Source organism: Solanum stenotomum, chromosome 5 (genome assembly GCF_019186545.1).
Source record: "Solanum stenotomum isolate F172 chromosome 5, ASM1918654v1, whole genome shotgun sequence".
NCBI lineage: Eukaryota > Viridiplantae > Streptophyta > Magnoliopsida > Solanales > Solanaceae > Solanum > Solanum stenotomum.
In genome coordinates this window covers 62057052-62084846 of record NC_064286.1, presented here as the reverse complement: position 1 = coordinate 62084846, position 27795 = coordinate 62057052, and the positions used below count along the sequence as shown (strand labels likewise).

The 27795-nt window shown below is 31.4% G+C and overlaps 3 protein-coding genes across 3 annotated transcripts; 2 read left to right on the top strand and 1 right to left on the bottom strand.

The window, feature by feature from the left end:
- Positions 1-5697: 5697 nt before the first annotated feature.
- LOC125866280 (uncharacterized) lies at positions 5698-7011 on the bottom strand. Its single transcript, XM_049546617.1, has one exon. It carries the CDS (start codon positions 6952-6954, stop codon positions 6037-6039), a length of 918 nt encoding a protein of 305 aa, XP_049402574.1. The 5' UTR covers positions 6955-7011; the 3' UTR covers positions 5698-6036.
- A 7089-nt stretch (positions 7012-14100) lies between these two features.
- LOC125865282 (auxin-responsive protein SAUR50-like) lies at positions 14101-14657 on the top strand. Its single transcript, XM_049545490.1, has one exon. It carries the CDS (start codon positions 14171-14173, stop codon positions 14555-14557), a length of 387 nt encoding a protein of 128 aa, XP_049401447.1. The 5' UTR covers positions 14101-14170; the 3' UTR covers positions 14558-14657.
- A 2099-nt stretch (positions 14658-16756) lies between these two features.
- LOC125866017 (kinesin-like protein KIN-5C) lies at positions 16757-25235 on the top strand. The gene is made up of 23 exons (XM_049546301.1): positions 16757-16880; positions 17018-17147; positions 18763-18921; positions 19012-19361; positions 19448-19586; positions 19795-19892; positions 19981-20137; positions 21010-21079; positions 21202-21278; positions 21561-21614; positions 21708-21788; positions 21867-21978; positions 22050-22136; positions 22210-22385; positions 22550-22711; positions 22815-22922; positions 23011-23169; positions 23243-23326; positions 23398-23603; positions 23811-23912; positions 24061-24170; positions 24384-24535; positions 24736-25235. Exons 1-23 carry the CDS (start codon positions 16822-16824, stop codon positions 24934-24936), a joined length of 3033 nt encoding a protein of 1010 aa, XP_049402258.1. The 5' UTR covers positions 16757-16821; the 3' UTR covers positions 24937-25235.
- Positions 25236-27795: the final 2560 nt, after the last annotated feature.

Below are 27795 nucleotides of genomic sequence, written 5' to 3'. Positions count from 1 at the left end.
ATCTAATATGAAATTATTAACTAATGAGATTGCACGGCATAAATAGGTTTAAAAAGTACCAACTTTGACATGTATTTTATTCATCAGATAGAAATTTCTTAGCTTTTGACTCATTTTGGACGCATTTTATAATGTACCATATCTTATTGAATTGTGCTATCGTAATGAATATAATATTTAAATAGATTATATCGTTTTTTATCGCTTCATAGTATCACATACCAATAATCTAAACAATAAGCTTCTAATATTACAACAAAATAAAGGGGCAAAAGGTAAGTTATTATAAACAAATAAAATTATTAAATAAAAAGTAAGAGTTGAGAAAAAAGAAAAACAACTAATGATTACACACAAATGATACTTTTCAATCTTCTATAACCAACAAATTCAATACTTATAAGTAGTAACATATACACAAAATTTAAACCACAATCAAAATAAATAACATTATATTTAAAATAATAATACGATACAATATAATAGAACGTAAAATTTAACAACCATCCCAAAACAAGTTGTTACAAAACATGGTACCTGCCCCCAATGAACTTTACGTGTGGAAAAAAACAAAAGATATACTGTATGCAATGCCTCGTCCCAATCAATGAACAAGAATATAGTTGTTATATTGTCAATATAATATATACTAGAAAATATAGGGTTTGAAAAAAATGGACAACTTCTAGTTAAGTCTCATTAATGTCCTTAATTATTTCAATTATTCAAAATTAAAGTCAATCATAGCGACCACTGACCAAGTCATAGATTAACAGCAAGGATACTATAGCTCAAGAAATTAAATACAAAATTAAAAATATTTATAATTGACTAAATTAAGAGAAATTTTTCTTTCTTATGACCATCCTTATATTATTTTTTTTTCCTTAATATCACTTGAGCATTTTACTCATCTTTCGCAAAAAAATATAGTTACAATGATTCGAGGGAGTTCATAATAACCACCGCAGAATGTAGGTGTGAAACATTCAAATAGACTTATAAGTTGGTCGAATTAACTTATAAGTATTTTTCTAAAAGTTTGTTTACGTGTTTAGCAATCTTAAAAGTTTTTAGGGAAAAAGGATAAATATACCTCCGAACTATCGTAAATGGTATGCAAATACCCTCCGTCATACTTTTGAGACATTGGTGCCCCTGTCGTCTAAAAACTAGAGCATATATACCCTTTACACTAATGGATATACACATGTCATAATCTTATCCACCGATCCGATATTTATCTACGGATAAGATTGCGCCACGTGTCCCTATTTAGTCTTCCGTTAGAGTGAAGGGCATATATGCTCTAGTTTTTAGACTGCAAGGGCACCAATGTCCCAAAAGTATGACGGAGGGAATCTGCATACCATTTATGATAGTTTGGGGGTATATTTGTCTTTTTCCCAAGTTTTTATAGACCATGTGTTTATGAGCTAATTAAAATCGATCAAAAGTCATAAATTGTTTGCCCTAACTTACGATGCACTATTCATTGAGAAGATCTTTTATGTCTAACATCTTCTTTAATCTTTGAAATGTTCTTTAATAAAAACATAACTTTTAATTATTTCTTTATCTATTTCCACTATTCATTCTTTTTATGCTAGAATAAAAACATAACTTTTAATTATTTCTTTATCTATTTCCACTATTCAATCTTTTTATGCAAGAATATATATATGTTATATACATATAAGGATATATCAATCATTTTAACATAAAAAAATGCTTATCAACATCTTTTACCAAATATACTCGTGGTTTATTGTCAATTTCAATACTTTTATCTAGATAAATATATAATTGTATATGTATTTATAAAATAAATTTCAGTATTTGATACTTATTTGTTACTTCAATCATAAACTTATTTTGATGAACAAGTGATGCTCCTGACATGATTTTTTGAAAGAAAAATCAGACAAAATCCAAAAAAAAATAAAACATAAATTTTGAAAAAGGAAAGGGAGAAAACGTGTTGGACCCTTCATGAAATAGTGTTTAAATTATTTCCTCATAAATGACAATGAAAGCTTGCCCATGACTTGAAAGTTTAGTCAATAATTTATATAATAATGTTTTGTATAAAAAATAAAATTATACAAAAAATAATTTGGGGACGAATTTGATTTGTATTCCTACGAAAACTCTAATTACATCACTAAATATAAGTTTTGATAGTATAATAGAAGTTTTTATCTCCCTCATGTGCCTTGGTCCTTTATTTTTTTATACATCAAAAATTAAAAAAAATTATAAGTTACATTGCTTAAATCTATTAAAAGCAAAAAGAAATTATAGTCTTAATCGCCTATTTCCATATTAGTAGATCTTTAATTGTTGGAAGTTGCGTATTTATTTAGCTTTCTTCATATAATTATGATATTCGTCTTGATAGTTTTACGTAAATATTTTTTTTTTATTAATTAGCTAAAAACGTAATATTATATATCATATATTTTTAACAGAATTAACAACATGGAAGCAATTTGTTTCGACTTTAAATTTTTCATAATCCTCTTGTAGTCTTGTTCCCCACCCTCTTAACCATAATTAAGTTCCAATAGATGGCAACATTTAATTTTTGTCCTTATTTTTTTCGTTTAAATATTTATTTTCATAATTTATTTTATTTTGCTACCTCATTCATGCAATTTTTTTTCTTTTGTATTGTCACATCTTGATTCTTGCCACGCAAGATGTTCAAGACCTATAAATTTTTGGAATAAACTTATATATACTATAATAATATAGTTTAAGGATTTATTTGACCATCTTCGACTCATTTCTATTTTACCCTCCGTTCTCTATATTTGGATGGTAAAATAGAGAATACCCTCTCCAACCCATCTTCATATTACATTCTATTCTCTAATTATAAAGATGTGAATAGTAGTTCTCCAAATTTGGAGAACTACTATTCACACTCTCTATTTGCTTTTTTATTATTTTATTATTTTGTAATGAATATATTATTTTACCTATAATCTCATTAATTAAATATTTAGTATTCGTAATATATTATTTAATATATACTATTTTCGTCCCGAATTAATAATTTGTTAATTTGTTTTTTTACTTTTCGTCACTAATATAATTTGAAAACCTCCAATTTGAATAATTTTTAGCTAGACATAAAAAAAATTAAGGGTAAACATGCTCATTTTCAACTCCATAATGCATTAATAGAGCATTTATAAGAGTAACGTAATAATCTTGAAAGTTGAGTATTTATGTAATGTATACTAGTTTCGTCCCGAATTAATAATATGTTAATTTGTTTTACTTTTCGTCGCTAATATAATTTGAAAACCTCCGGTTTGAATAATTTTTAGCTAGACATAAAAAAAATTAAGGACAAAAATGCTCATTATTAACTCCGTAATGCATTAATAGAGCATTTACGGGAGCAACGTATAATAATCTTGAAAGTTGAGTATTTATGTAATGTTATATAGTTGTATTTCAGTAATGATTTCACTTTTATTTGAATTATCCATTAATTTGTATATTATATAATATTTTCTTGTAATTTATGCTATTTAAAATTTTAAAAAAATATAATTTTATATTAAATAAAGAATTTGAAAAAATAAAATATTATATCACATAAAAATTATATAAAATGATTATTTGGAAAAGAAAAGAATGATTTATATTATGAAATAAGAAAATAAGAATGAAATAAAAATAATACTAATATAATATTAAGAAGAGAAAAAAAAAATCTTTTTTAGAAAGGTAAATAGAGAATTGAGTTGAAATTAATTGTTTGATAAAATAGAGAACTCTATATTATTCTGACGTGAACTCAATATTTTTTTTATTCAAATCTTATATATGTTTTAAGAGATCTAATAGATGAGTAGAAATATTTATTATTATTATTACTATATACTAATTTGAAACTGTTTGTTATAAATAATTAATAAAATTGTATATCCATTTTTTTGTGTATCTATAATTGAGTTTAATTGTCTATTTGCAAATATATCAGACCAACGTGGAAGCAGCGCCTGTGAAGCAGATTCATGTGATGACGCTCAGTTGTGTCTTCGACAGAGTACGTTTTTTTGAGCTCCCATTATTTCCTCTTCTCCCTATGTGCATGTTTCTCGGATTTATCGGAAACAATATTTCTATTTTATAAGAGTAGTAGTCAATTTATATGTTATATGAGGTGTGTGAAATTATGATTTTTTTTGTAAAATTAGGTATTTTATTTGTGTATATAATTTAAAATTAGTATAATATTATCTGTTGACATTCATGCATGCTATAAGAAGGTGAAATATTGCAGTTGATTAAACGTTGAGTTGTTTAATTTACCTACATGCATAGAGATCAATCGTCACTTATTACGTTTTCTCCTACTTCTTTTTAGTGGTGTATTCATGTTTTATCGATTTTAAATTTATCTCTGATCCAAGATAGGAATAATACATGTGTATATATTTTACCTTTTTTCAGACATTATTTTGTAAGATTAGCTTAATGTATTGTTATTTTTATTTGGTGTGATATAATTGTATTGTATAAATGTAGCATAATTTGTTGTAAAATATTAGAAAGTGCGGTCATTAACTTCAGGGGCGGAGCTACCCTAGGGCAAAGGGGCGTTAAACAACACTCCTTCGTTAGAAAATTATATTGTATATAAGTCAAAATTTAATTTTATATATATATAAGTGTTGACACCTTTTAATACAAATTAAAGATTTAGTGTAGTGATTAAGGGATTGCAAACACTATTTTAACATCCCTTATAAATTTTTTTGACTCCACCACTAATTAACTTATTAATATGATGACTTATTAGTGTTGAACTTTTGACTATGTCAAAATTATATAGTTGAAGTTAAATCCTTTTCACCGGATCTACATGCAACAACAATATTTTAACATGTCACATTATTCAAAGTTGTCCTAATTCAAAGAAACTTACATTTTGAGATTTTGGCATGTACTCTCTCCGTTTTTTTATTTTTATTTTTCATGTTTCAATTTATGAAAATTTATTTGACTAATTTTTTAAAATAATTAATTGAATTAAAATTAATTTAAAATTTAAATATTTAATAATAATACGAAATATTATATGTTATATTTATCAATATGACGAAAAAATATATTTTAAAATATTACTATAATTAAACTCCATAGAGTAAATGAAGTAATATCAAAAGCGTGAATTTCAACGGAGTATAACTTTCTTATCACTTTGTTTCTTTGGATGCTATTCTATATATCTCCGTATTAATTTATTATGTAAAAAAACTATAGATTCCTTTTATGTACGGGTAATATTATTAAATATGTAAAATGTGTAGTATGTCATAAATTGAACATGTTAAATATTACTTCACCTATCATTCAACATTATTATTGTACCAATCTTTCGAAATGTTGAGTTGTTTGATTTATGTTTTTTTTTAATCTTAAAGTACAATAAATATGAAATTAGATTAAGAATATTAGCAAATAAAAAAATAAAAGTGTTTGGATACATAGTAATTAATTTATGTATAACACTCACGTATATGTATTATTCAAAAAAGTTTAAGTAGAAAACACTATTATTATCGTCTGGACAACTAAACCTCAAATTTATACTTGCAACGATCCAATTGCAAGAACGGAGTTCTACCAACTGAGTTATATCCCGAACTAAGTGGAGTATGTATGAAGTAGACAAATATTTCTTCTATTATTTATTTTTCTGGCTAAGCTTAGTCATCCTGGACTTGAACCACAAACCTTACCTATGAAGTAAATATATCGTTACACCTACTATCTAATCATGAAAGAGAAACGATAGATTTCTTTTCGAGAGTAATACATCTAAATTTACATTATAATTCTCGCATAACTAGTTGAACCAACAAAAATTAAAAAAATAAAAAAGAAATTGCTCAACTAGAGAAATATTGGTTGAGAATAAGAAAAAAAAAGTAAATTTTACTGCCACGTTGGATTAACGGAATTTTTTTTAACCATAGTAGAAATGACTTCCGCGCGCTCCTTCACTGGAATTCAATTTCTTATATTGGGACCCACTTTTCTATCTGTACCCAACTCTGAAAGCACTGCATCGATCTCATCGGCGGCCCAGGATTCCGATCTCCGGCCCGACGTGAACCTCATCATCCCTCCTAAACCGCTTGAATCGGAAACCGAAACCGGTTCAAAACTCACCGGAACTTTACGAACCTTTTCGATTACCACAGCGTTGCTCTTTCTCGGCGGAACTGGCTCTTCCGGTATGGAATCATGCGTTCTCTCTATACTATCCTTCACCGGTTTGATATTACTCCGACTGAATCCGAATATTGAAAGCACTCGTGTATAGAATCCGACTTTCCGTTTAGGTGTTCTGCTGCTTTTTGATCTCTGGAATGATATTTCACATTTTTGTGATGCTTCACATGATCGCCGGCGACCTTTCTTCGATCTCACTCTTCCCATACATGATACCTTCGGAGATACCGGTTCAGGAGCGGAAACCGCTTTCAATGCCGATTCAGATCGTTTCGTCGGAAAAAAACGTATATTCGCCGGTTTACATGTTTTCCTCTTCGGATCAACGGAACTACTCTTCGGTAAACCGAAGAAAGTAGTTTTAGTTTTCAAAGTCAATGGAATTCGTTGTGAGTTTGAATTCAAATTTGGATGCAAATTTGAAGTCACATTCGCTCCGTGTGAACTGTTACCTTTTGCTGATTCCTTACGCTCCAGAACAGCGTTTCTATCAAACCAATCGAGTTCAGCATCTTTCGAAAGGCAGAATGATTCCGGCGGGAAATCCGGCGGAAGTTCCTTTTCGTCGTCTGGAATATCATTTTTCTCCGGTTTGACGCCGGCGGCTTTCGCCAGTGTTTCACATACAATTTTCCGGTCATTACTTCCGCCTGAATTAGTTGGAACCAGTGATTCCAAATCAACTTGAGTCATTATCGAGAGAGAGAGAGAGAGAGTAGTACAGTTGAAAGAAAATTCCAAACTCTTGAGGCAATTTGAGTCTGTGGATTGAAAATAGGTAGTGGAATATATTTAAAAAGGACTCCAAAATAGTAACAGTATATGAACAAGGTAAAAAGTGTTAGAAGGGTTAGTTAAAAAATCAAATCGAATCGTAATTTGAATCATATGGATTTAAGAAATAATATTTAGTTTGTTTGGTATTAAATTTTGAAAAATTATTTTATTTTATTTTATTTTTAAAAATCGCAAAAAATAATCAAACTGAATCAAGAAATTATATATATATAATTTATAATTATTTATATTATTCATAAATAAAATAATAAAAATTCTTATTAGTGTTTTGATATATAATTTTCTTTGTATCCCTTTCCCCGATAGTTCCTCAATGTTGAGCTTGGGGTTATTATTATTTTTTTTGCTATAAAATTTTGATCTTTTGATCTTTGGTATATGATGATTTTAGTATTGCTTAATTAAATCACTTGGTTCGAATAATAATAATTCTTTTAAGTGCTGAATTGAATCCATAATAACTTTCTTGTGGATTATTCATGTAATTGGTGTTTGTGTCTATCAAGATTAGTATGCCTTTAACAAACTTATTACTTTCAAATAGGAAAAAAAACCCAACCAAACTAACAATAACCAAGCTGGAGGTTATTTTTTTTATTTGATTTGGTTTGGTTTTAGAAATTTAAATACCAACTAAATTGGTTTAGTTATGATTTTAACCAATAACTGATCCAAATTGCACCATGAGCACAATGTTGGGTATTTGCCTAACTTTCTTCTCATAATTGAATTTTCTCTTCAAGAAAAAAGAAAACACAAAGTCTCCATAGTTGACTAGTTCTTTTCTGATAGGAAAAAGTTTAGGTTACTAGAGACTCGTTCTTTCTAACATAGTAGCATTCACAATGTAGTCCTAGGAGCTTTGAGAGTTTTGTGTAGGGGAGAAACGTCTTAGTGATATGTTATCACTTGTGCGAACCTCTTTGTATTCTGAGTGAATTGTGTGAGGTTATTAGCCTCTATATTGTGTACTCTTATGATTAGTGAATTGCTAATCTCCTTTTGTGGATATAGGTCGGTTGACCGAACCACGTTAAATCTTTGTGTCATTTGGTATATTTCTCGTTTATCTTCTTACTCATGATTTTTCGAGGTTTGCTTCGCTAGCTTCCGTGTGACACCTAATTATTTCGGACCTAACACACCCCTTGTGGTGGAGTAGTTATAAGTGCTCCTTCATCATTAATTAGGGTCTTGGATTTAAATTTTATCCTCAATGTGGGACTTTCCAACGCGAATCTAAATTTAATTGAACTTCAATATGAATACCAGACATACAATTGGAAAACAAACTAAAAACAAGGTAAAAATTTATCACGGTAGTACTAAAATCATAGTCCCTCTATTTTTAATTTATTACTAATATGATTTGACTGACCATCAAATTTAAGAAATATGAGAAGATATTTTAAAATTATTTTTAAAATAAATAAATTGAAAAATATATATACCTTTATGAATTATTATTTTTTGCCAAATAAATGCAATCTAACATGAAATGTTGATTGTGTCTTGAGGTTGACTGAAAAAGAAAACGAAATTAGGATCGAAGGAGTACTAATTTTTAGATATAAAATAAAAATCAATATTTAAATTTATTTACCCATCCCACTATAAACAATTTTAATATTAAACTAAACTAACACAAGAGTTCTGTAATTTTTAGGCGAAAAACAAATAATTATACATGTTGACATTTGACTATATAGTTGTCACTTAAACATATACATCGATAAGGTAAATAATTACTAATAATTTTTGTAATATACATTAATTAGTGACCATAATAGACTACACTGCAAATAGCATAAAGATATACTGTATTTTTTTTTAATGTATATAACTCAAAATCATTTATTTATATTAGTTGTAGCAGCAATTTACAAACAATAACTCATTTAATAATTGAAAGACTGATGGGATCCAACACCAACTAAGCAAAGTTTAATTATTTAAATTAATAATGAGTTATTTTAGTCACATTCGATGAGGACAGACTTAAGAGTACAAAATGGTGTGATCAACTAACCATATTTCATATGACAACAATGCACGTGCCAACCCCATGGACCCTTGTTTGATAGTATTTTGGAGTGGAATCTTGAAATATAGTTCGATTTTGCGATTCAGAGCGAATATATAATTTTTATTAAAAAAATTGTATATACACTCTTTTCTTCTTAAAAAATGATGCATATTTATTATTTTTGTTAACAAATTTAGATTTATTCAGAAAAAATCTGATGAACTTTGATGATTCTTAATTATAAGATCCAAAGTCTCTTTCGCAAAACCACGAAAGGATATAGTATAGTGGATGTGGCTCCTTCTCCTTTAATTAGAGGTCTCAGGTTTGCGAATTCGAAATAATTGAGCTCTAATACAGATATCAGACACGAAACCAAAAACAAAAAGTTTCATTCTCAATAGTGCAAATTCTTCTGTTACTTCTTTTACGATGTGATTCATTTTGGTTATGTAATTTTATTTTGTTTTTAAAAAAAGCAAAACATATCCACTGAATAACCTCATTATTACTAATTCAATATTATATATTTATAATTCCTTAATTTCAAATCAAACGGCTCAAAGTGTAAGTGTCTTCACCCTAATTCCAATTACCTCTTCACTATTGTTGGTCAAGTGGATTTTTTTACTTCTTTATTGACTTTGTTATAAGGAAAAATAAATAAATAAATAAATATATATATATATAGAAGACCAGAGACTGAAGACTTGAGAATTAAATAATGTCCTATTTAACATATTTTCCTATTTCCCCTGTTTGACTACACAAAATACTTGACCCCAAAAGATGATTATGAGTAGTTTAAGTGTGCTTAAAGTTGATACGTTGTTGAGATTTATTTGGTGGTTGTGAAAAAAATAGTTTATTTAAAAAAATATAATTATGGGTAATTTTTACGTTTTGAACTAGTTTTTGGAGCTTAATTAGGCTTAAGGATCAATCTTTTAACATGGTATCGATTCATGTTCATCTCAATTCATGATTTATCAATATTGGACTTCCATTTTAATTATCCACGCTTCTGATATCAAGTCATGGGTGTGTGGAGTGTGTTGATGGTTGAGTCCCTCATTGAAGGGATGAGAATAAATTAATCTTTTTATATGATTTTAGACAATCCTAACATTTTTTAATTTTTTGTGATTAAATTAGCCCTGACGAGTATTTTTTGTGATTAAATAAAACCTTTACTTTGACTGCGAAAAGTTCCAAATAAACACAATGGAGCTCTAAATCGGAATTTAATAATCTAAAAAAATGGTCATTTGTGCTCCATAACTAATATTAACTATTAATGTCATTACTCCGCAAAAATGATGATGTCAACTAAAATTGTGATTTCGTCGATACAAATTAACTCAATCTATATAAATAGTAAAGAAGTATAAAGCACTTTGATTGATCTCATCGATCGATATTCATCTTCGAGCTCCAAAAATTTGGCGCTAGCCACTTGGTGGATTTGATTTCAATTTCAATAAATTGAGTTAATTTTGTTCTTCGGCATCTTTTTATTCTTCTACGTTGCTTCCCCTTTTTCTTTAAAATTTGACGTATCGCAAATGTGAATTGTTTCGAGTGAATTCTATATAAAAAAAAAGTTCAAAATATCATCATATCTATAATTTGGAACTATTTAGAGGTGATTTTGAGTTGATCGAGATTGAGTAGTCAATGTATACTTAATGTATAATTAGTGTATATTTCATATATAGTTAAACTATGCTCAATTTTTTGATTGTATCATAATGTATGGTCAGTGTATAACTTATGTATATATAAGCTATATTGTATAATCAGTGTATATTGTTTATGACTTTTGACAAGATATATTGTATAGTAAAAGTCAAAACATTGTGCTTTACCGTACCTTCCAATCTATAAATGGAAGAACGAGTTTGCCTACAATTCTGCCCATCCAGAAAATTAAAACAAGAACAAATTTAAAAACAACAAGCAGACAATAATTTTGGGAGATAAATATATGTGCATAACGTATAAGAATTTTCAAATTATAATTCTAACTCCTTTTGCTACTATCACTTTTCTTAGTTCCATACAATCAGGGTTTGTAATGAAAACTGAAAATGGAATGAAATAACAAGGCGATATCAATGAAGTGGGTTGAGAATCATAACATCGTAAAAATACTACTCTTTATGTTTTAATTTATTTGTATTAGTTTGACTGGACAGACAGCTTAAGAAAATATTAAATAAGACTTTTAAATCTTATATATTTAACCTACCTAAAAGTATATATAATTTACCAAAATACATTTTAATATTATGGTCTTAAACATGTCACATGCAATATTGAAATTCAAAAGTTACCAAATTAGGAAAGATGTACGTCTTTTAAAAGGCTAAAAATGAGAGTACTGATTTCTTCACATATGTTTAAAGAGTTATAATCCGATACCTATATTGATGAGGGTTATGCATAATTATTGGGGACAGAACAGACGGTTCATAAGGTTTAACTTGAGCACACCATTTTTCTTCAATTGTTTCCCGTTGCAGTATATATAAATGTATTCTTTAACTCTGCCTCAGTTGATATTTATGATCTTTAATTTTGGATATGTACAAGCAGACATTTAAAATTATATGAAGTTGAACGAGTAAACACATTGGTCCTACATTACATCATATGTGTCAATTCACATTTTATGTGACGTCCTACGTGTATTATGCCATGTAAAACAAAAATGTCTACTTGTTCAATTTTATATAAGTTTAAGTACCTACTTGTGCACACCCAAACTTGGAGAGCATAAATGCTAGTTGAGGTCAAGTTTAAGGGTATGTTGACCACTTGACCTCAATTGATATCTATGCTCTGTAACTTTGATTGTGCATGAGTAGACACTTAAACTTGTATAAAATTAAACAAGTAACACACGAGTCTTATATATATGACAGAATACACATAGAATGCCACATCAAACACAAAATTACCATATAAGATGCCATGTAGGACGAATTTTGCATTAACAATCCTATTATTTGATGTTATAATTTATGTGTCCTTGAACCATATTAACAAACTCAATCGTTATTCTAAACACGTTCTCTCAAAGGCAACTCTTGTTATTGACTTTATTGATTTGTGAAACAAGAATCTTATGGAAGGTTATATATATATATATTATAAAATAAAAATTCTGCAATGACATTTTCCAAGAATCAGGTACAAAATTTCGTACTGATCATTACATATATTTTTTTTAATATCATATATATGCACAAGTTAGGCATCATCATCAATATACAAACGAGTGAAGTCAAAATCACAAAGAATATTCTATTTAATTTTGACTTCTGACATAATTTAAAGTGAGCTATTTCCACACAATTTTTTTTTTATAGAAAAATCAAAACAGCTGTATACATCTAATATACTTTTTCAAAATAAACAACTGTTTTGAAAAGTATGTGTTTGCCATCTTAAAAAGTACCGTCATTCTTCCATCATCGATGAATTTTGAATTACATTGAATCGTGACAACAAGTTAATTAATTACACAAAATCTCAATAACAAGATTACTTTGCTATTTATAATATTTTGTCATGTATTTAAGTTATTTACAAAATATTTTATCTATCGCTCGATATAAATTGTAATTCTAGGTTGTCACGTGACTCTTTCACTTCGATGACTTACCCAATTAAAAATATTTTATCTATCGCTTGATATAAATTATAACTCAAGGTTGTCACGTAACTCTTTCACTTCGATGACTTAGCCAATTATACATGTCATTAGGGACCCTAAAACTTTATTAGTAAGTCTAATCCCTAGTTAATGCATATGCCTTTTTTTTAAAAAAAAAAAAAAAGTTTTGCTCTTCTCTCCACACGTTATGTGTATGCACGTTTAGTTTCTTGTCTCTGTTTTTTCATTTTCAATGTTTGGTAGTTCGACTAATTTTATACACCTAATTAAGTGACTAATAATATTGAAAGGGTTTTAAACTTTTAATATTATAATAAAGGCTTCTTGGATTTGACGTACAAGCCGTCCAACAAATTGATGAGTTGGTGATAAATGATAATTAAGGGATAACTTTTGTAAATAGAAAATCCTTATTAACTTTAATTTTCTTATTTAGATTGACAAATGGCAAGGAATTAAGTTAACTCTTCAACTAAACCATGATTATATTCTTCATTCAATTATACGACTCTTATATGTCTTAGTTTTTCTGGTAGAATAGGTTGGTTATAACTAATCCAAGTTCTCTTTTTATGCTAAATCATTAGTTAAGTAGTTGTTAATATTTGATTTAAGGAGTCCTTATAAGTGGTTACAAGTATTTGATAACGAAGTTTTAATTATTTTTTGAGAATATGTATTGTTCCAACTACATTTATATTTGTGCTAATATATAGCATTTTTAATCCCTCTATATATTATTGATAATTTAATTTTAATTTTTATGATATTTGACTAAATATATTTAACTTAAAATATGACTTTTTGATCTTGTCGCCTGTGAATACTCACAATCATTAAGTATTATTAATGATTAATCCACAATTTAATATTTAATTACCTATGCATTGTATTAATTTTGTGTTGTTGCTCGTATTTGAGAATAATATACTTCTAAAAATGATTCAAATACAATAAATTTCTTATGTAAAGGAACCAAAAACACATATTTTAATTAATTAAAAATTAAATATATCAAATCATATATTATAAGGATCAAAATCAGAATTCGCCAATAAATGAAGGTCCGAAAATGCTATTATCCCTTTATATTTGGGGAGTCATACCATCCAATAAAAAATATCTTCTTGGTTAGATAGGCTATAAGATTTGATACCTACTAATAATTGCACTAAACTATTGACAAGTCCAAAATACATAAAATAATATCTATTAATATATAAATTTAATGAACTACATTAACAATCATAGTTTTCTTTGAGAAAAGCCATCCCACCCACCCTTTCTAGTGGATATATATTACTCAAGGAACTTCTTTCCCTTTTAACTTTCTTTCTCTTCATATATTTTCTTCTTCTACCTTTTATATTTCCAATCCAAATTTATTCAAAGGGGAAATTAAAATGCTAGGAATGAACAAGTTTATTTCAATGAAGAAATTAGCCAAGAAGGCTAAGGCAATAACAAGTCCTACTCATGAATACTTTCTTATTAAGGACAACAAAAACAATGAAGAATGGTCACTAGCTAACCCTAATTCATCAATACCAATAGGGAATTTAGCCATCTATGTGGGGGAAGAACGAGAACGATTCATCGTTCCAACGAGCTATCTTTCTCATCCATTGTTCAAGATTTTGTTGGAGAAAACTTACAATGAATTTGGGTTTGATCAAACAAATGGATTGGTGGTGCCATGCAGTGTTAATGCATTTCAAGAAGTGGTTAATGCTGTGGAATGTTGCAATGGGAAGTTTGATTTTGGTGAGTTGGTGGAGGAGTTTTTGTAGTAGATATTGTTATATGAATAATAGCATAGGAAAATAGAATGTTTTTGTAACTTTTAAAATTGGATCACATTTTGAGTGCCATCATATATAGTAGCATGATATTTTTGAGCAGAGGATCTATCAGAAACAATCTTTCTATACCGGATATGTTGTTATTATTGTTATTGTATAGTATGAAGAAATGATCTTACAATTCATGAGCTAGAATGGGGAGTTAGTTATTTCAATGTTCAATTTTCTTTACCATGAGATTTGGTAGGGCAAGATTATTGTGTAAATTGAGATTAGAATTTCCCGAAACAATAGTTATAGCATTTCATATAAATGTTTGCTATTCTTCACAATTTTGCCATTTTTATATTAATTTTACTAGTCAAATAATGCAATCATATGCCATAATTTCGCAATGCTCGATTTTTTGACAAATTATCAAACACAAATACTAATATTGCAATATGATCATTATATTAATCTAATTCAGGTTCGACAGAAGGTTTTCAAAAGTACATTTTGTTTAGGGAAGAATGTAGCTTGTATATTATAATAAGATTTTAGCCTTTTTAAAATTATTGGTTCCCTATTAGATGGATTTCTTGATTTTTTAAAGATAAATACAAAGTTTGGATCAAAATTACTAAAGTAATTGACTAAACATGTAACTTGGTCTCTAGCTCCGTCTATGTATATTATTGTACCACAAGCAAGGTTTTGATTGAATAAAATATACGTTTACGTTATCTCTATTTTTATGGAGAAGAAATGTTGTTTCCACTATTATGTGTCGAATAAGATGAGAGAAGTATCAATTTTGGATCTTTAATTTAGTCAACAAATTGCAATGTAAATTTATAGTGACAACCAAGTGAATGAGAAATGTAACTTTCATATACAACTTTGCCTATTCAAATTCAATAAGGCCGGCGGTATAGGAATGAAACTCTTTGTTACCCAAGATCAAGATGTTTGCAAATATTCAAAAGAATAAATTAATTCACTTCGTTATCATCAATACGTACATTAACATATACATTGTATATGCATTAGTCAATTAATTAAACATTATACACTTTAATACTTTTCTTTTTGGTTTCTCACCTGGTGTCCGGAAGCCCACATTGGAGCTCCGACTAAATCTGAATCGCGCTCTGTAGGGTCCATTCGGGGGTGGCGCTCCCAACTGGATTTCTCCATACCCAAGGCTTGAACCCGAGACCTCTGGTTAAGGGTGAAGCACTCTCACTAGTGCATCACTAACCCATGTTGGTACACTTTAATACTTTACCTACTAGCTAGGCTGCATATATGTTAGTTCTAGAGCAAACTTTAGTGTTTGATTCCATGCGCCGAATATGCCCCCATCAGGACCGGCCACCACACTCTTTGGGTGTGTTTGGTTACTGATGGCGGACGAACATGTTATTTTGAAAAATATTTTTCAATTTTTTCATGTTTGATTGACCCCAAAAAACAAAAAAATAAATAAATACAAATTTCATAAGTTTAGATCCTAATTACGTGCTTTCACATCAAGGATACTCTTATATGTATCTTGGTGGATACATGTTTTCAAATACGCTGTATCCAAGCGTGATTCACATATATATGAGACACTGACAACCTCATAGCTCGCTCTCTTACTCGTCTCTCTTCTTGTGTATCTATATTTTCAGAATGTATCTGGTGTCAAAAATACGCTGATACATTCATCAGTGTACGTACCCCTGCACATAGAGAGACAATGAGCGAGAGAAAGAAAGAGAGAGCAAGGGGGAATTTGAAGGAGTGGTGGTTGATTTGAAATATGATAAGAAATTCTTAATTGGTGAGACAATATGCAATTATTTCAAACCATAGAGTGGATTAAATTAGTATGTATGATAGATATATTTGTGTAGTTACATAGTTTCTCAACCGAAAAAAAAAAGACTTACAAACTACCTTCTTTCGCAATTGGGCTTTTGTTCAAATACAAGCCCGTGTTAGAATCCTTCCATGAAGATGCCAGACCCGAACCGGACAACAAATCGAACATGACCCGGTAGATGACTTCATAAATTGGCAACCTCATCTGAAATTCCAAAATCATCTCAACCGTTTATCTGAATTCTAACAAAATCAACGGTCAGATGATGATCAAGAGCGTCTTCCCAAGAAATTCAAATTCTCCTCTTCATCCCGCTCCCATTTTCAGATCTTCCCAAACACAAAAGGCTAATCTCTTTCTCTCTCTAACTTTCTCTCTCTAAAAATCGACTCCTTTGAAAATGTCGAATCGCCATGAGAAGGAGAAAAGTGTAAACGTTCAAGTTCTGCTTCGTTGCAGGTACTAATTATTATCATTTCGTTTGTAATTTTCGTTATTTACTCATAAAATGCTTAATATTGATCATTTAAGACTCGATTGCTAATTAGTTTAAGTCCAATAAAATGGATTAATTTTGTTGATTTGATGTATTATAGGCCGTTTAGTGAGGATGAAGTGCGGAATAATGCTCCGCAAGTGGTGACTTGCAATGAGTACCAAAAAGAGGTAGCTGTTTCACAGAATATTGCTGGGAAGCACATAGATAGGGTTTTTACATTTGATAAGGTAATTAGTGTTTGATGACAAAATGGTTTCATTTTTTGTTTGAAATCTAGTTTGTATACTGGAATCAATTTTGTTGTTCATTTTGGTTTTGCTTTTGCATTGATTTTGAATTGGTACTTGGAATTTGAAGGTCTTTCCTTTTACCCCTATTGAACTAATGGTATTGGCTTTTTCGCTTTTGTGTTTGAACAAAAACCTGAAAGAAGAAACCTTTGCCATAGACATTCTAAGTGTGATTATAGAACCTAAAATCTACTTTCCTTTGCTCTATTTAGGTTAGAAAATAAATATTGCTCTTGTATTTGAACATAGACCTGGAAGAAGAAAGCAATTTTTACACGAGAAGGGCTTTCCATGTTTCCATGAAAGAAGAAATACTGCTCCATTTCGGTAAAAACTTACTCTCATAGGGTGCTTACATCAGATCAATAGATGCATGACATGTGTTTGAATATATACGACCATCACTTAACCATGGTTAATTAATTTATAATTGCTTCATTAAAGCATTTAACCATGGTAAGTTCCATTGGTTTGGTCTAAACACTTGGTGGGAGTAAGTATTTACCCTTCATTTCTAATGTTCCTTTTTTGGTTGAAGAAGTGATGAAAAAGATTAAAGCGCTTGAGTACAACTAGACGGTAAAAGAAATAGATGCCTTGATCCCTAGAGATTATCTGTGATTGTTTATCCTATCTTTATGTCTGCTCTCTCAAATTATAACCAGAAACCAGAGAATATTAGGAGATAACTGTGTTCAGCAACATGTCAGTCAGATCATTTAATTCATTTATTCTCTGAGCTGATGCATTGCTTTTTAGATTCTTCTTCCAGGTTTTCTTATTTACTTCATTGAGCATACCAATTAGTTGTCATTGAGTCCCAAGTTGATTTGGTTAAAGTAAATTGAGGGTTGAGATTCCTCCAGTGGGGAGATAAGCAATTGCTGGACTGTGACTCTGCTCCTGCAACTTTCTCACTTGTAGCTCTTTTGTCATGCCAATGCCAGTCTTTGACATCACCATCCTCATTATAGATTGATCTTATGCACCTTTCTAAATTAAGAAAAGAACTACTGCCTGTCCTCTCAAATCGATCATCTATTTCTTAATCAGACTGACCATGGACTACAATAACTATTGGTGAGATATCAACTTAACCAGAGTTCCTCACTCCCATATATTGTGGGTCACTTCTTATGTTAAAGAAAGGGAATACTACTGATATCTCATTGTTTTAATAGCATCCTTAATTTAGAGTGGATTTCTGGTTTTACTGCTTGTCTGAAATATTAGTGATTTTTGTTCTTGTTTACAACAGAAAAATAATATGATCCGACTTGTTTTATGTTCAGTGGTAGAGAATTCCCCTACCCCCATCCTTGGGGTGAGTTACCATTATCATTATTAAGTTGTATATCGCTCTTAGTGCTAAAACATGGAAATGCCCACCTAAGATACTCTTTAACACAAAGCATTATCGTGTGAAATTTCTGATCTAAACTGATGTAAGCACTTTAGCCATGAGATGTTCAATGCCAATATTTTGCTATAATTTGTCTTATGTTTTAAGTTATGGTCTTTTCATGCTTCTATCATGTTCTGTTCTGTTCAGGTTTTTGGCCCATCTGCTCAGCAAAGGGATCTTTATGATCAGGCAATTATCCCCATTGTGAATGAAGTTTTAGAGGGATTTAACTGTACTATTTTTGCTTATGGTCAAACTGGTACAGGTAAAACATACACCATGGAAGGTGAATGTAAGAGGTCTAAGGTACTAGCTGACAGGCCTTGTGCCTCAATCCCACTGTAGAAGCTTATGTAACGATTTTTGTTTCTAACCTGTGATTGCCTGATGTAACAGAGTGGGCATAACAGTGAGCTTCCTCCAGGAGCAGGAGTTATACCTCGAGCAGTCAAGCAAATTTTTGATATGCTGGAGAGTCAAAATGCAGAATATAGTGTGAAAGTAACTTTCTTGGAGTTGTACAATGAAGAGATCACTGACTTGTTAGCCCCTGATGATTTATCAAAAGTTTCTGTAGAAGATAGGCAAAAGAAACAATTGCCACTTATGGAAGATGGAAAAGGTGGAGTATTAGTGAGAGGACTTGAAGAAGAAATTGTTACAAGTGCTAGTGAGATATTCACTTTGCTTGAAAGGGGATCAGCAAAACGTCGGACTGCAGAAACCTTGCTGAATAAGCAATCAAGGTACTGATTTTTGTTTCTTTGTAGAATCCATCATTATTATTATGTTGCATTCAATATGTTAGAAGCAATGCTCTTTCCTTTTTCAGTCGTTCACATTCTCTTTTCTCCATAACAATACACATCAAGGAAGCAAACACCGAAGGAGAAGAACTCATAAAATGTGGCAAGCTAAATTTAGTCGATTTGGCTGGTTCAGAAAATATTTCACGTTCTGGGGCTAGGGAGGTAATGTGTTTACTTATCTTGTACAAACTCTTTGCGAAGGTTGTTTCTTGATCTTGTTTGGTCAACCACACACAAATCATCTGTTCCTTCTCTCTTTATAGTGTAGGCACTGCTGCCTAAGTAGTTTTTCCTCTTATTTTTCCATTTAGTTGTACTTCAACTTCTTTAATCTGTGCCCTTATCCTCTGTCTCTTGTACCATTTGTCAGGGGCGTGCAAGGGAAGCTGGAGAAATAAACAAAAGTCTACTTACACTAGGGAGAGTAATTAGTGCTCTTGTTGAGCATCTTGGGCATGTCCCTTACAGGTAGTTACTATCTGCGATCATTTTTTCATTTGTTTTTAGCTCTGTGTGTTTCTAAGCCATTTCTTATGATGCTTACTATGAAATTTAGGGATAGCAAACTCACACGTTTGCTCCGTGATTCATTGGGAGGAAGAACAAAAACATGTATTATTGCCACGGTGTCACCTGCTGTTCACTGTCTGGAGGAGACCTTGAGTACGCTGGATTATGCCCACAGGGCAAAGAATATTAAGAATAAGCCTGAGGTAAAATGTAGAATGCATGAATAAGCAAACAGTTTCTTACGTGAATCATCTCACGGTTCTCCAAACTTAATTATCTAAAAACAAGTCAATAATTCTTTGATTGCTGGTGCTGTTTGACATTCAAATGCAATATCAGTGTCCATCTACTGTTCACATGAATGATTTATTATGTATGTTGAATCTCCATGAGTATCTTCTGGATGTATATCACGTCATAGTGGTTCATATTCTTGTTGCATTCCACTTGCCAGATGATTTATGTGTCATCTTATCAATCAATGTTTCTTCTGTCATCTCCAGCTGAACATTCCTCATTTTCTTGTTTAGTACAACAGCTTTAGGCAAGTATTCGCCTTACTTTACCATATTTGTTTCGGAGTAGTTTTCAGATGAAATTCCTTTTTCGGAATGGAGCTGTTTTTCCTGAGTTGATTAAATTTTTTTGACCATGCCATTCTTCCTCTAACGAATAGAGATATCATTGTTGTTTGGGTTGAAACACAACCACTACATGACCTATACTTCAAGATGTTTCACATTCACTAGTATGTAACTACATAATGGATATGGATTATCAGGTTTTGACTTTTGCATAAAGATTTCAGAGCTAATATGTAAAAATTGGCTACTTTTCTGATGTTCCCAAAGTACTTTGGTTAATTGAAGCAAATCGGTCAGTTTGCTTGAGTAATCAAAGTTTCAACATTTATCTGCTTAATCTCTAGCAGCTGACTGCTTTATCTCTTTCAGCCTCACCTTATCTGGTACTAATTTCCATATAACCTCATAGTGTTAATTAAATTTGAACCATGGAACTAAATTATTTTGGTCATCTGTTGTCTCTGTATCTTATTTCTTCGTTAAATCTGTAGGTGAATCAAAAAATGATGAAATCCACCCTCATCAAGGATCTGTATGGTGAAATTGACAGGCTTAAAGCAGGCGAGTACTTTTTTGTTCTAGCCAATTGTGGTGTGAAACACCCTCATCAGTTATCATTTTTCTTTTTGTAGAAACTGTTTAACATTATTGTTCATTTTTTTTTGTTCCTATTGTTCTTCCAGAGGTGTATGCTACACGTGAAAAGAATGGTGTGTACATACCAAAAGATCGATATTATCAGGAGGAGAGTGAGAGAAAGGTAACACATCTTTGTTTTTGCCCACAATGTCTTGTTTACTGTCTATGAATGATAAAGGTTGTGCATCTTAGTTTTTGCCTATATTTCGTCTTGTTTGCTGTCTCTTAGTGATTCTATTTATTGTTATAGTGTGTAATATATCTAAATTCACTGTATGTTAGCCCTATTGAGTAGTGGATTATATAGCTTCAATCAGTTTTTTGTATGAGTTCCTGGTATTGAATTATCGTCTCACAGTCTCACTATACATTTGAAAGCAATTCTTACCTTTTCTATGTTTAGGCTATGACAGATCAAATTGAACAAATGGGAGTGACCTTAGAAAACCAGCTGAAGGTCTGCTTTCTGAAACTCTTGTTGTTGACAAGTGTCTTATGTATTCCACTTGTGTAGTGTGAATGATTTCGATTTTTGGTTTGTGAAAATCAGCAACTTGAGGAGTTGCAAAGTAGATATGATCACCAGGTTCATCAGTGCTCAGATTTGGCATGTAAACTTGATGCCACACAAGTGAGTTTCTAGCCTTCTGTTCTAGTATCATTTTTTAAAATCCTGTTCAAAAGCTCTTACTATTGATGCTTCTTGCAGAAACACTTGAACCAAACTACCTCCTTCTTGTCTAATGCTGAGGAAGAATTAAGACAAAGCAAGTACACCCTCAAGGAGCGGGATTTTATCATCTGTGAACAGAAAAAAGCTGGTAAAGTGGTCTGACCTTTGGTTTTGAATGTCGCATAGACTTTGGTCTTTAATTTATGTTGATATTTACAGAAAATGCCCTTGCTCAGCAAGCATGTAGTTTACGGGCTCAGTTGGAGAAATCACTTAAAGACAACACTTCACTATTTCTGAAAATTGGTAAGGCATAGCAATCTGCAGAAATGATTTGTTGGGATCAGTTATTCTTTTCTTCTAATATTGTTTTTTGCAGACAGAGAAGACAAGCTGAGTGCCGATAATAGGTCGGTGGTGAACAACTTTCAAACTGACCTTGCAAAGCAACTTGATTTCCTTTCCAACTCGGTGGCAACATCAGTGTGTCGACAAAATGAACACCTCCAGTGTGTTGAGAAATTCTGTCACGACTTTCTTGAATCTCATGATAAGGTGATAACCAGTGGCAGACATTCCTTCTTTTATTTCCTTAATTATAAAATTTGTAGTTATTTGGTTTGTTTTACTTCTGATACTGGGCTTCGCATTTTTAATTTCATATTAGCTGAAAATCCAATTTTTCTGAACTGTTTGTGAGATAAAAAAAATTCTTGTAGGCTGTTGTAGATTTGAAGAGGAAAACTAGAGCTTCAAGGGCCCTGTATGTATCTCATTTAGAGGCTATGCAAAATGTGGTAAAACTGCATAAAGCTAGTTCTACAGCTGCTCTGGAGGAGATTTCTGCTTTGGCTACTTCTAATTCAATTTCCATTAAAGAAGTATGGATTTGTTCCTTCTCTGTATGTGTTTCAGTCCGTGTATGTTATAATGATCAATGCAGTTGCAGGATTGAACACTTCACTTTTCCCTTCCGTGATGCAGTTTTTAGATGCGGAATATGTGGAAGCAAATTCCCTATTTGAAGAACTCCAGAGCACTCTCTCAACTCACCAAGGAGAAATGGCACTTTTTGCTGGCGAACTTCGTCAGGTTTCATTTTTTACTTGATCTCTAGGAGTAGTCTGCCTTTTATCTATTTCTTTCATGTTTTTTTATTCTTAGATTTCTCATTGTGCAGAAATTTCACGATAGTACAGAGCATTTGGCATATATCTCCGAGATCATTCAAGGATTTTTTGATAAGCTTGTGGAAGAATCAAAAAAACTTGAAAGACATGCGTCGACAGTTGATGAGATCCAGACGAAGTGTATTGCTGAATTTGAGGCGGCATATGAGGTATACATTTGAAAATTCTGCCTGTATAGATATTAGTTGTCCTTACTGTGACTGATGTTTGAGTTTGTTTCAGGAACAATCAAGAGAAGAAGCAGAGAAGCTTATTGCTGATATGACTACCATGGTCTCCAATCACCTGCATCGACAAAAAGAGCTGGTTCGTCTTTTTTAATCTGGTAATCATTAATGGTATATCTTCCTTTGGGTTCCTTATACTGTAGTTGACAGGTGGGTACACGCTTAGTTGATCTTAGAGAAACTGTTACTGGAAATAAGACATTCTTGGATGGACATGTATCCTCTATGGAGGGTATTACAACAGTTGCAAAAAGAAAATGGCAGGATTATTCTACGCAAGCAGGCAGTAGCACGAAAGAAAATGCTGATTTCTCAGCTGCTAAACATTGTCGGATGGAATTACTTATGCAGAAGTGGTAAGAATCCGACTTTGTTGTTGTTTCGAGTTTCAGTCTTTTATTTCATTTAAATAAGCATCTGATCTCTATCGAATTTCTGTTCCCTAATATTGTCAGTTCATTGTTTTTGATTGGATCTCTATCATTTTGTTTTCTTTCTATTATTTTACCTTCACTTTTATTTCTGTATTCCTGTTACAATTCTTTTTCGTTTTTCATATCCAGTGTAAGCACTACTGAAACAGCTCATAAGCAGTGGCAAAGTACAAATGAATCAGTTAATGACATGGGTAGTCAACATGTCTTGACAATGCATTCAGTTGTCAGGTTAGTTTTTAATATGCTTTGGTACCTGATTTCATGATGCTGAATGTATTTATAAAATATAAACTTTAGCTGTTTCTTTGCGGAGAAACTTGAGGATTACATTGAATTTCCTTATTGGATTCCTTTATTTTTCTTTTGCTGGTGACAGGAATATGTGTGACAGTAATGAGCAACATGTAACTGAATTTGACTCTACAAAGGATGCTGCTGACGAAGTCGTAACAAGGAATAGTGAATATGCCGTTCAATCTTTTGACAGTAAGTTTCCTATGTTTCATGTTCTCTCTCTGTCTCTTTTAAGTTTTATTTTCCTCTTTTTTGATTAGATTTGTCTACTAGTAATCTTTCTCTTGTCTTACCCAATGTGTTCTAAATATAATAGAGTTTGTGCATTTACTGAAGAAGCATTTTACAATACTAGCTACATCTGCTGGTTGCATAACTTTTCTTCTGGTTTAAATTCTAACCCAGGCTTGTCGGAGAAAGAGAGAGCATCTATATCTGGCATTTTGGATACTGCCAACACTCATTCAGAAACCATTGGAGTACTTGAGCACGATCACGCTAGTCAGTGTACTTCTATAGAACAGAAGGCCCTTGAAACTTTTCAGCAGAGATATATGGTATGTTGTTTATCATAATCCATTATAACTTTGAGTAGCTACCATGGGCATGGTGGTTTTTCTTCACCTGTCAGTGTTTTTTCCTCTTGCAACAGAAAAGAAAAATGCTGCCATTTGCATCTTATATTACCTTTTAATTTACAAAATAAAACTCTGTATCATGCCTTTTCATGAGATGTCTTTTCCTTAATGACTCACAGGATTATGAGCCAACTGGATCAACACCAGTCAGGTCTGAGCCAGATGTTCCAAGCAAGGGGACTATTGAATCTTTGCGCACCATGCCAGTGGAATCCCTTCTAGAGGAATTTCGGGAGAATAACTCTTTCGAGTCATTTCAAGTAAAGGAAGTAAAGCCATCACTAGTCCCACGATCTCCTCTATCGCAAATTAACCATTAGCAGATTGGTTTCTTTCTTGTGTGTCATCCTCTGATCTGTATCTGTAATTTTTGTGTGTACTTGTACCACACTCAGGAAAAATACGTCTAATACTGTAACATTAACATGTTGCTAGCTAATTCTGTCAAAAAGATAAATCCCGCCTCGGGATTTAGAAATGGTTGTAAATGAGGAAAAGCTTGATCATTGGTTTCCAGAATTTGATTTAGTGAGTGAGAGGAATCCCTTTATTTATTGTGACAATGGCTCGTTGCTACTCAGTAAGAGTGACAATTCCATTTTGTAACAGTTCTGTAATAACATTCAGAGCTTCGATACTATGCCAATAGATATGTTGTAGTAACTTTCATTTATTCAATTCTAGCTGTGCAAATACTTTCTAAAGCACCTTTTTAATCTTCCACAGAAAAATTGTGCAGATTCCTTTGCCTTAAGGCAATATTAGCATTATGTTTCTTGACACGGCAAAGCATGGAAATTTGTTTATCAGATTGTTTTTACCTTGAAAAAATGGCAGGACTACGTAATGCTCTCCCAACTCATTATGGAGACTCTCGTAAAGTTTTTTTAAAGAAAACATTTCCAAGTGTCCCAAGGTGCCAAATCTATGGGCTAATACACATGAAAAGCCAAAAAAGTTGGTTCGTAAATACAAAAATATGACTTAGTAATGGTGGGACTATACATAATTCTCCCTAACTCATTATGGAGGTATTCATAAATTTTTTTTCTGAAAAAATTTCAGAGTGCCTCAAGACGCCAAATCCATGGGCTAATACAAACGAAAAACAAAGAAAATCGCGTAATTTCTAAAAATTGGCTCGTAAATACGAAAATATGCCTTAAAATGACGGGACTATACGTAATGCTCCCACAACTCATTAAGGAGGTCCTCATAATTTTTTTTAGAAAAAATTTCAAGGTGCTCAAGGCGCCAAATCCAACGGGCTAATACAGGCGATAAACCAAGAAAGTCACGTAATTCCTAACAGTTGACTCGTAAATGCGAAAATATGCTTGAAAAATCGGTGGAACTATACATAGTGGTTCCCCAACTCATTATGGAGGTCCTCATAAAGTTTTTTCATAAAAAAAAATTGAGTGCTCAGGCGCCAGATCCATGGGCTAATACACACGAAAATCCAAGAAAGTTGCCCAATTCCTAATATTTAGCTTATAAATGTGAAAATATGCCTGAAAAAAATGTTGGGACTGTACGTAATGATTCCCTAGCTCATTACAGAGGTCCTCGTAAAATTTTTTCAAAATCTTTTTTTAGGTGTTCGAGACGCCAGATCCATGACACAAGAAAAACCAAGAAAGTCACGTAATTCCTAAAAGTTGGCTCCTAAATGCGAAAATATGCTTGAAAAAAATAATAGAACTATATGTAATGCTTTCCCAACTCATTACGGAGGTCCTCATAAATTTTATTTCAGAAAATTTTATTGGATGCTCCGAGGGGCCAGATCCTTTAGCTAGTACACACAAAAAATCAAAAAAGTCTCATAATTTCTAAAAGTTGGATCGTAAATGTGAAAAATATACTTGAAAAAAAGGGTGGGGATATACATAATGCTTCCCCAATTCATTACAAGGGTTCTCATAAAGTTTTTTCAGAATTATTTTGGGTGCTTCAAGGCGCCAGATGCATGGGCACACACGAAAAATTGAGAAATTTGGGTAATACCTAAAAAAAGGCTTGTAAATGTGGAAATAGCCGTTTGAGAATGATGTGAGTATACGTGGTGTTTCCCCAAATCATTACGGAGATCCTCATAAAGTTTTTTAGAATTTTATTTTTGGGTGCTCAAGGCGTTAGATCAAAGGTCTAATATACATGAAAAATCTTGGAATTTAGGTAATTTCTTAAAAGGGACATGTAAATGTGGAAATAAGTGTTGAAAAATGGTGTGAGTATACGTGGTGGTTCCCCAACTCATTACGGAGGTCCTCAAAAGTTTTCTCAGAAAAAAAAATTCCGATGCTTCGTGGCGCCAGATCTATGGGCTAATACACACGAAAAATCGAGAAATTTGGGTAATTTCTAAAAAAGGGTCTGTAAATGCGAAAATAAGTGTTAAAAAATGGTGTGAGTATACGTGGTGGTTCCCCAACTCATTACAAAGGTCCTCATAAAGTTTTTTCAAAAAAAATATTTGGGTGCTCCGAGGCGCCAAATCCATAGGTTATTACACACAAAAAATCGTGAAAATTTGGTAATTCCTAAAAAGGGCATGTAAATGTAGAAATAGACGTTAAAAATTGTGTGAGTATACATTGTTGTGTCATAATTTTCCTATCTCTAGAAAAATCACTTTTTGAAATGTTCTAAGTATAAAACAATTTGAGAAAAATACTTAGAAAAGAGTCGCCACTTAATTTTTTAAAGGAATTAAGAAAACTTATAATTCTCAAAGATTTAAACAGAAAAAATCATTTGAAAATACCAAAGAAGGTTCGGGGTTCAATTTACACTTCGAGAAGGGTTTAAGCATTCGAAGTGTCCGCTAACATGCGGTTGACCTGTGACTTGACTAAAATATATTTTGACTATTTTTTAGAAAAGGTGATTTAACATAAGAAAAATAACTTACAATATTTGGTTAATCTTTTTTAAAAAAATAAAAAATAAAAAAATAAATGACATATTTTATTTTATTTTATTTTTAGAGAAAAGGGATTCAAAATGAAACATTTGAATTAAATTGCAAATGATTAGAATATTAATAAAACTAGATTAATTAGAATTTATTTGATTCATTTTAAAATAATAATTTAAACCAATTTGATAAATTAAAGCATGAAAATCATTTTTAAATTAATTGACTAACCATTTTTTAGAAAATGACTAAGTGT

Coding starts and splice junctions, on each gene's coding strand:
- LOC125866280 (XM_049546617.1), bottom strand. CDS start 6,954: ATGACTCAAGTTGATTTGGAATCACTGGTTCCAACTAATTCAGGCGGA.
- LOC125865282 (XM_049545490.1), top strand. CDS start 14,171: ATGCTAGGAATGAACAAGTTTATTTCAATGAAGAAATTAGCCAAGAAG.
- LOC125866017 (XM_049546301.1), top strand. CDS start 16,822: ATGTCGAATCGCCATGAGAAGGAGAAAAGTGTAAACGTTCAAGTTCTG. Junction 18,922..19,011: donor GTGAATGTAAGAGGTCTAAG/GTACTAGCTGAC, acceptor CTGATGTAACAG/AGTGGGCATAACAGTGAGCT. Junction 23,327..23,397: donor TGCATCGACAAAAAGAGCTG/GTTCGTCTTTTT, acceptor TGTAGTTGACAG/GTGGGTACACGCTTAGTTGA.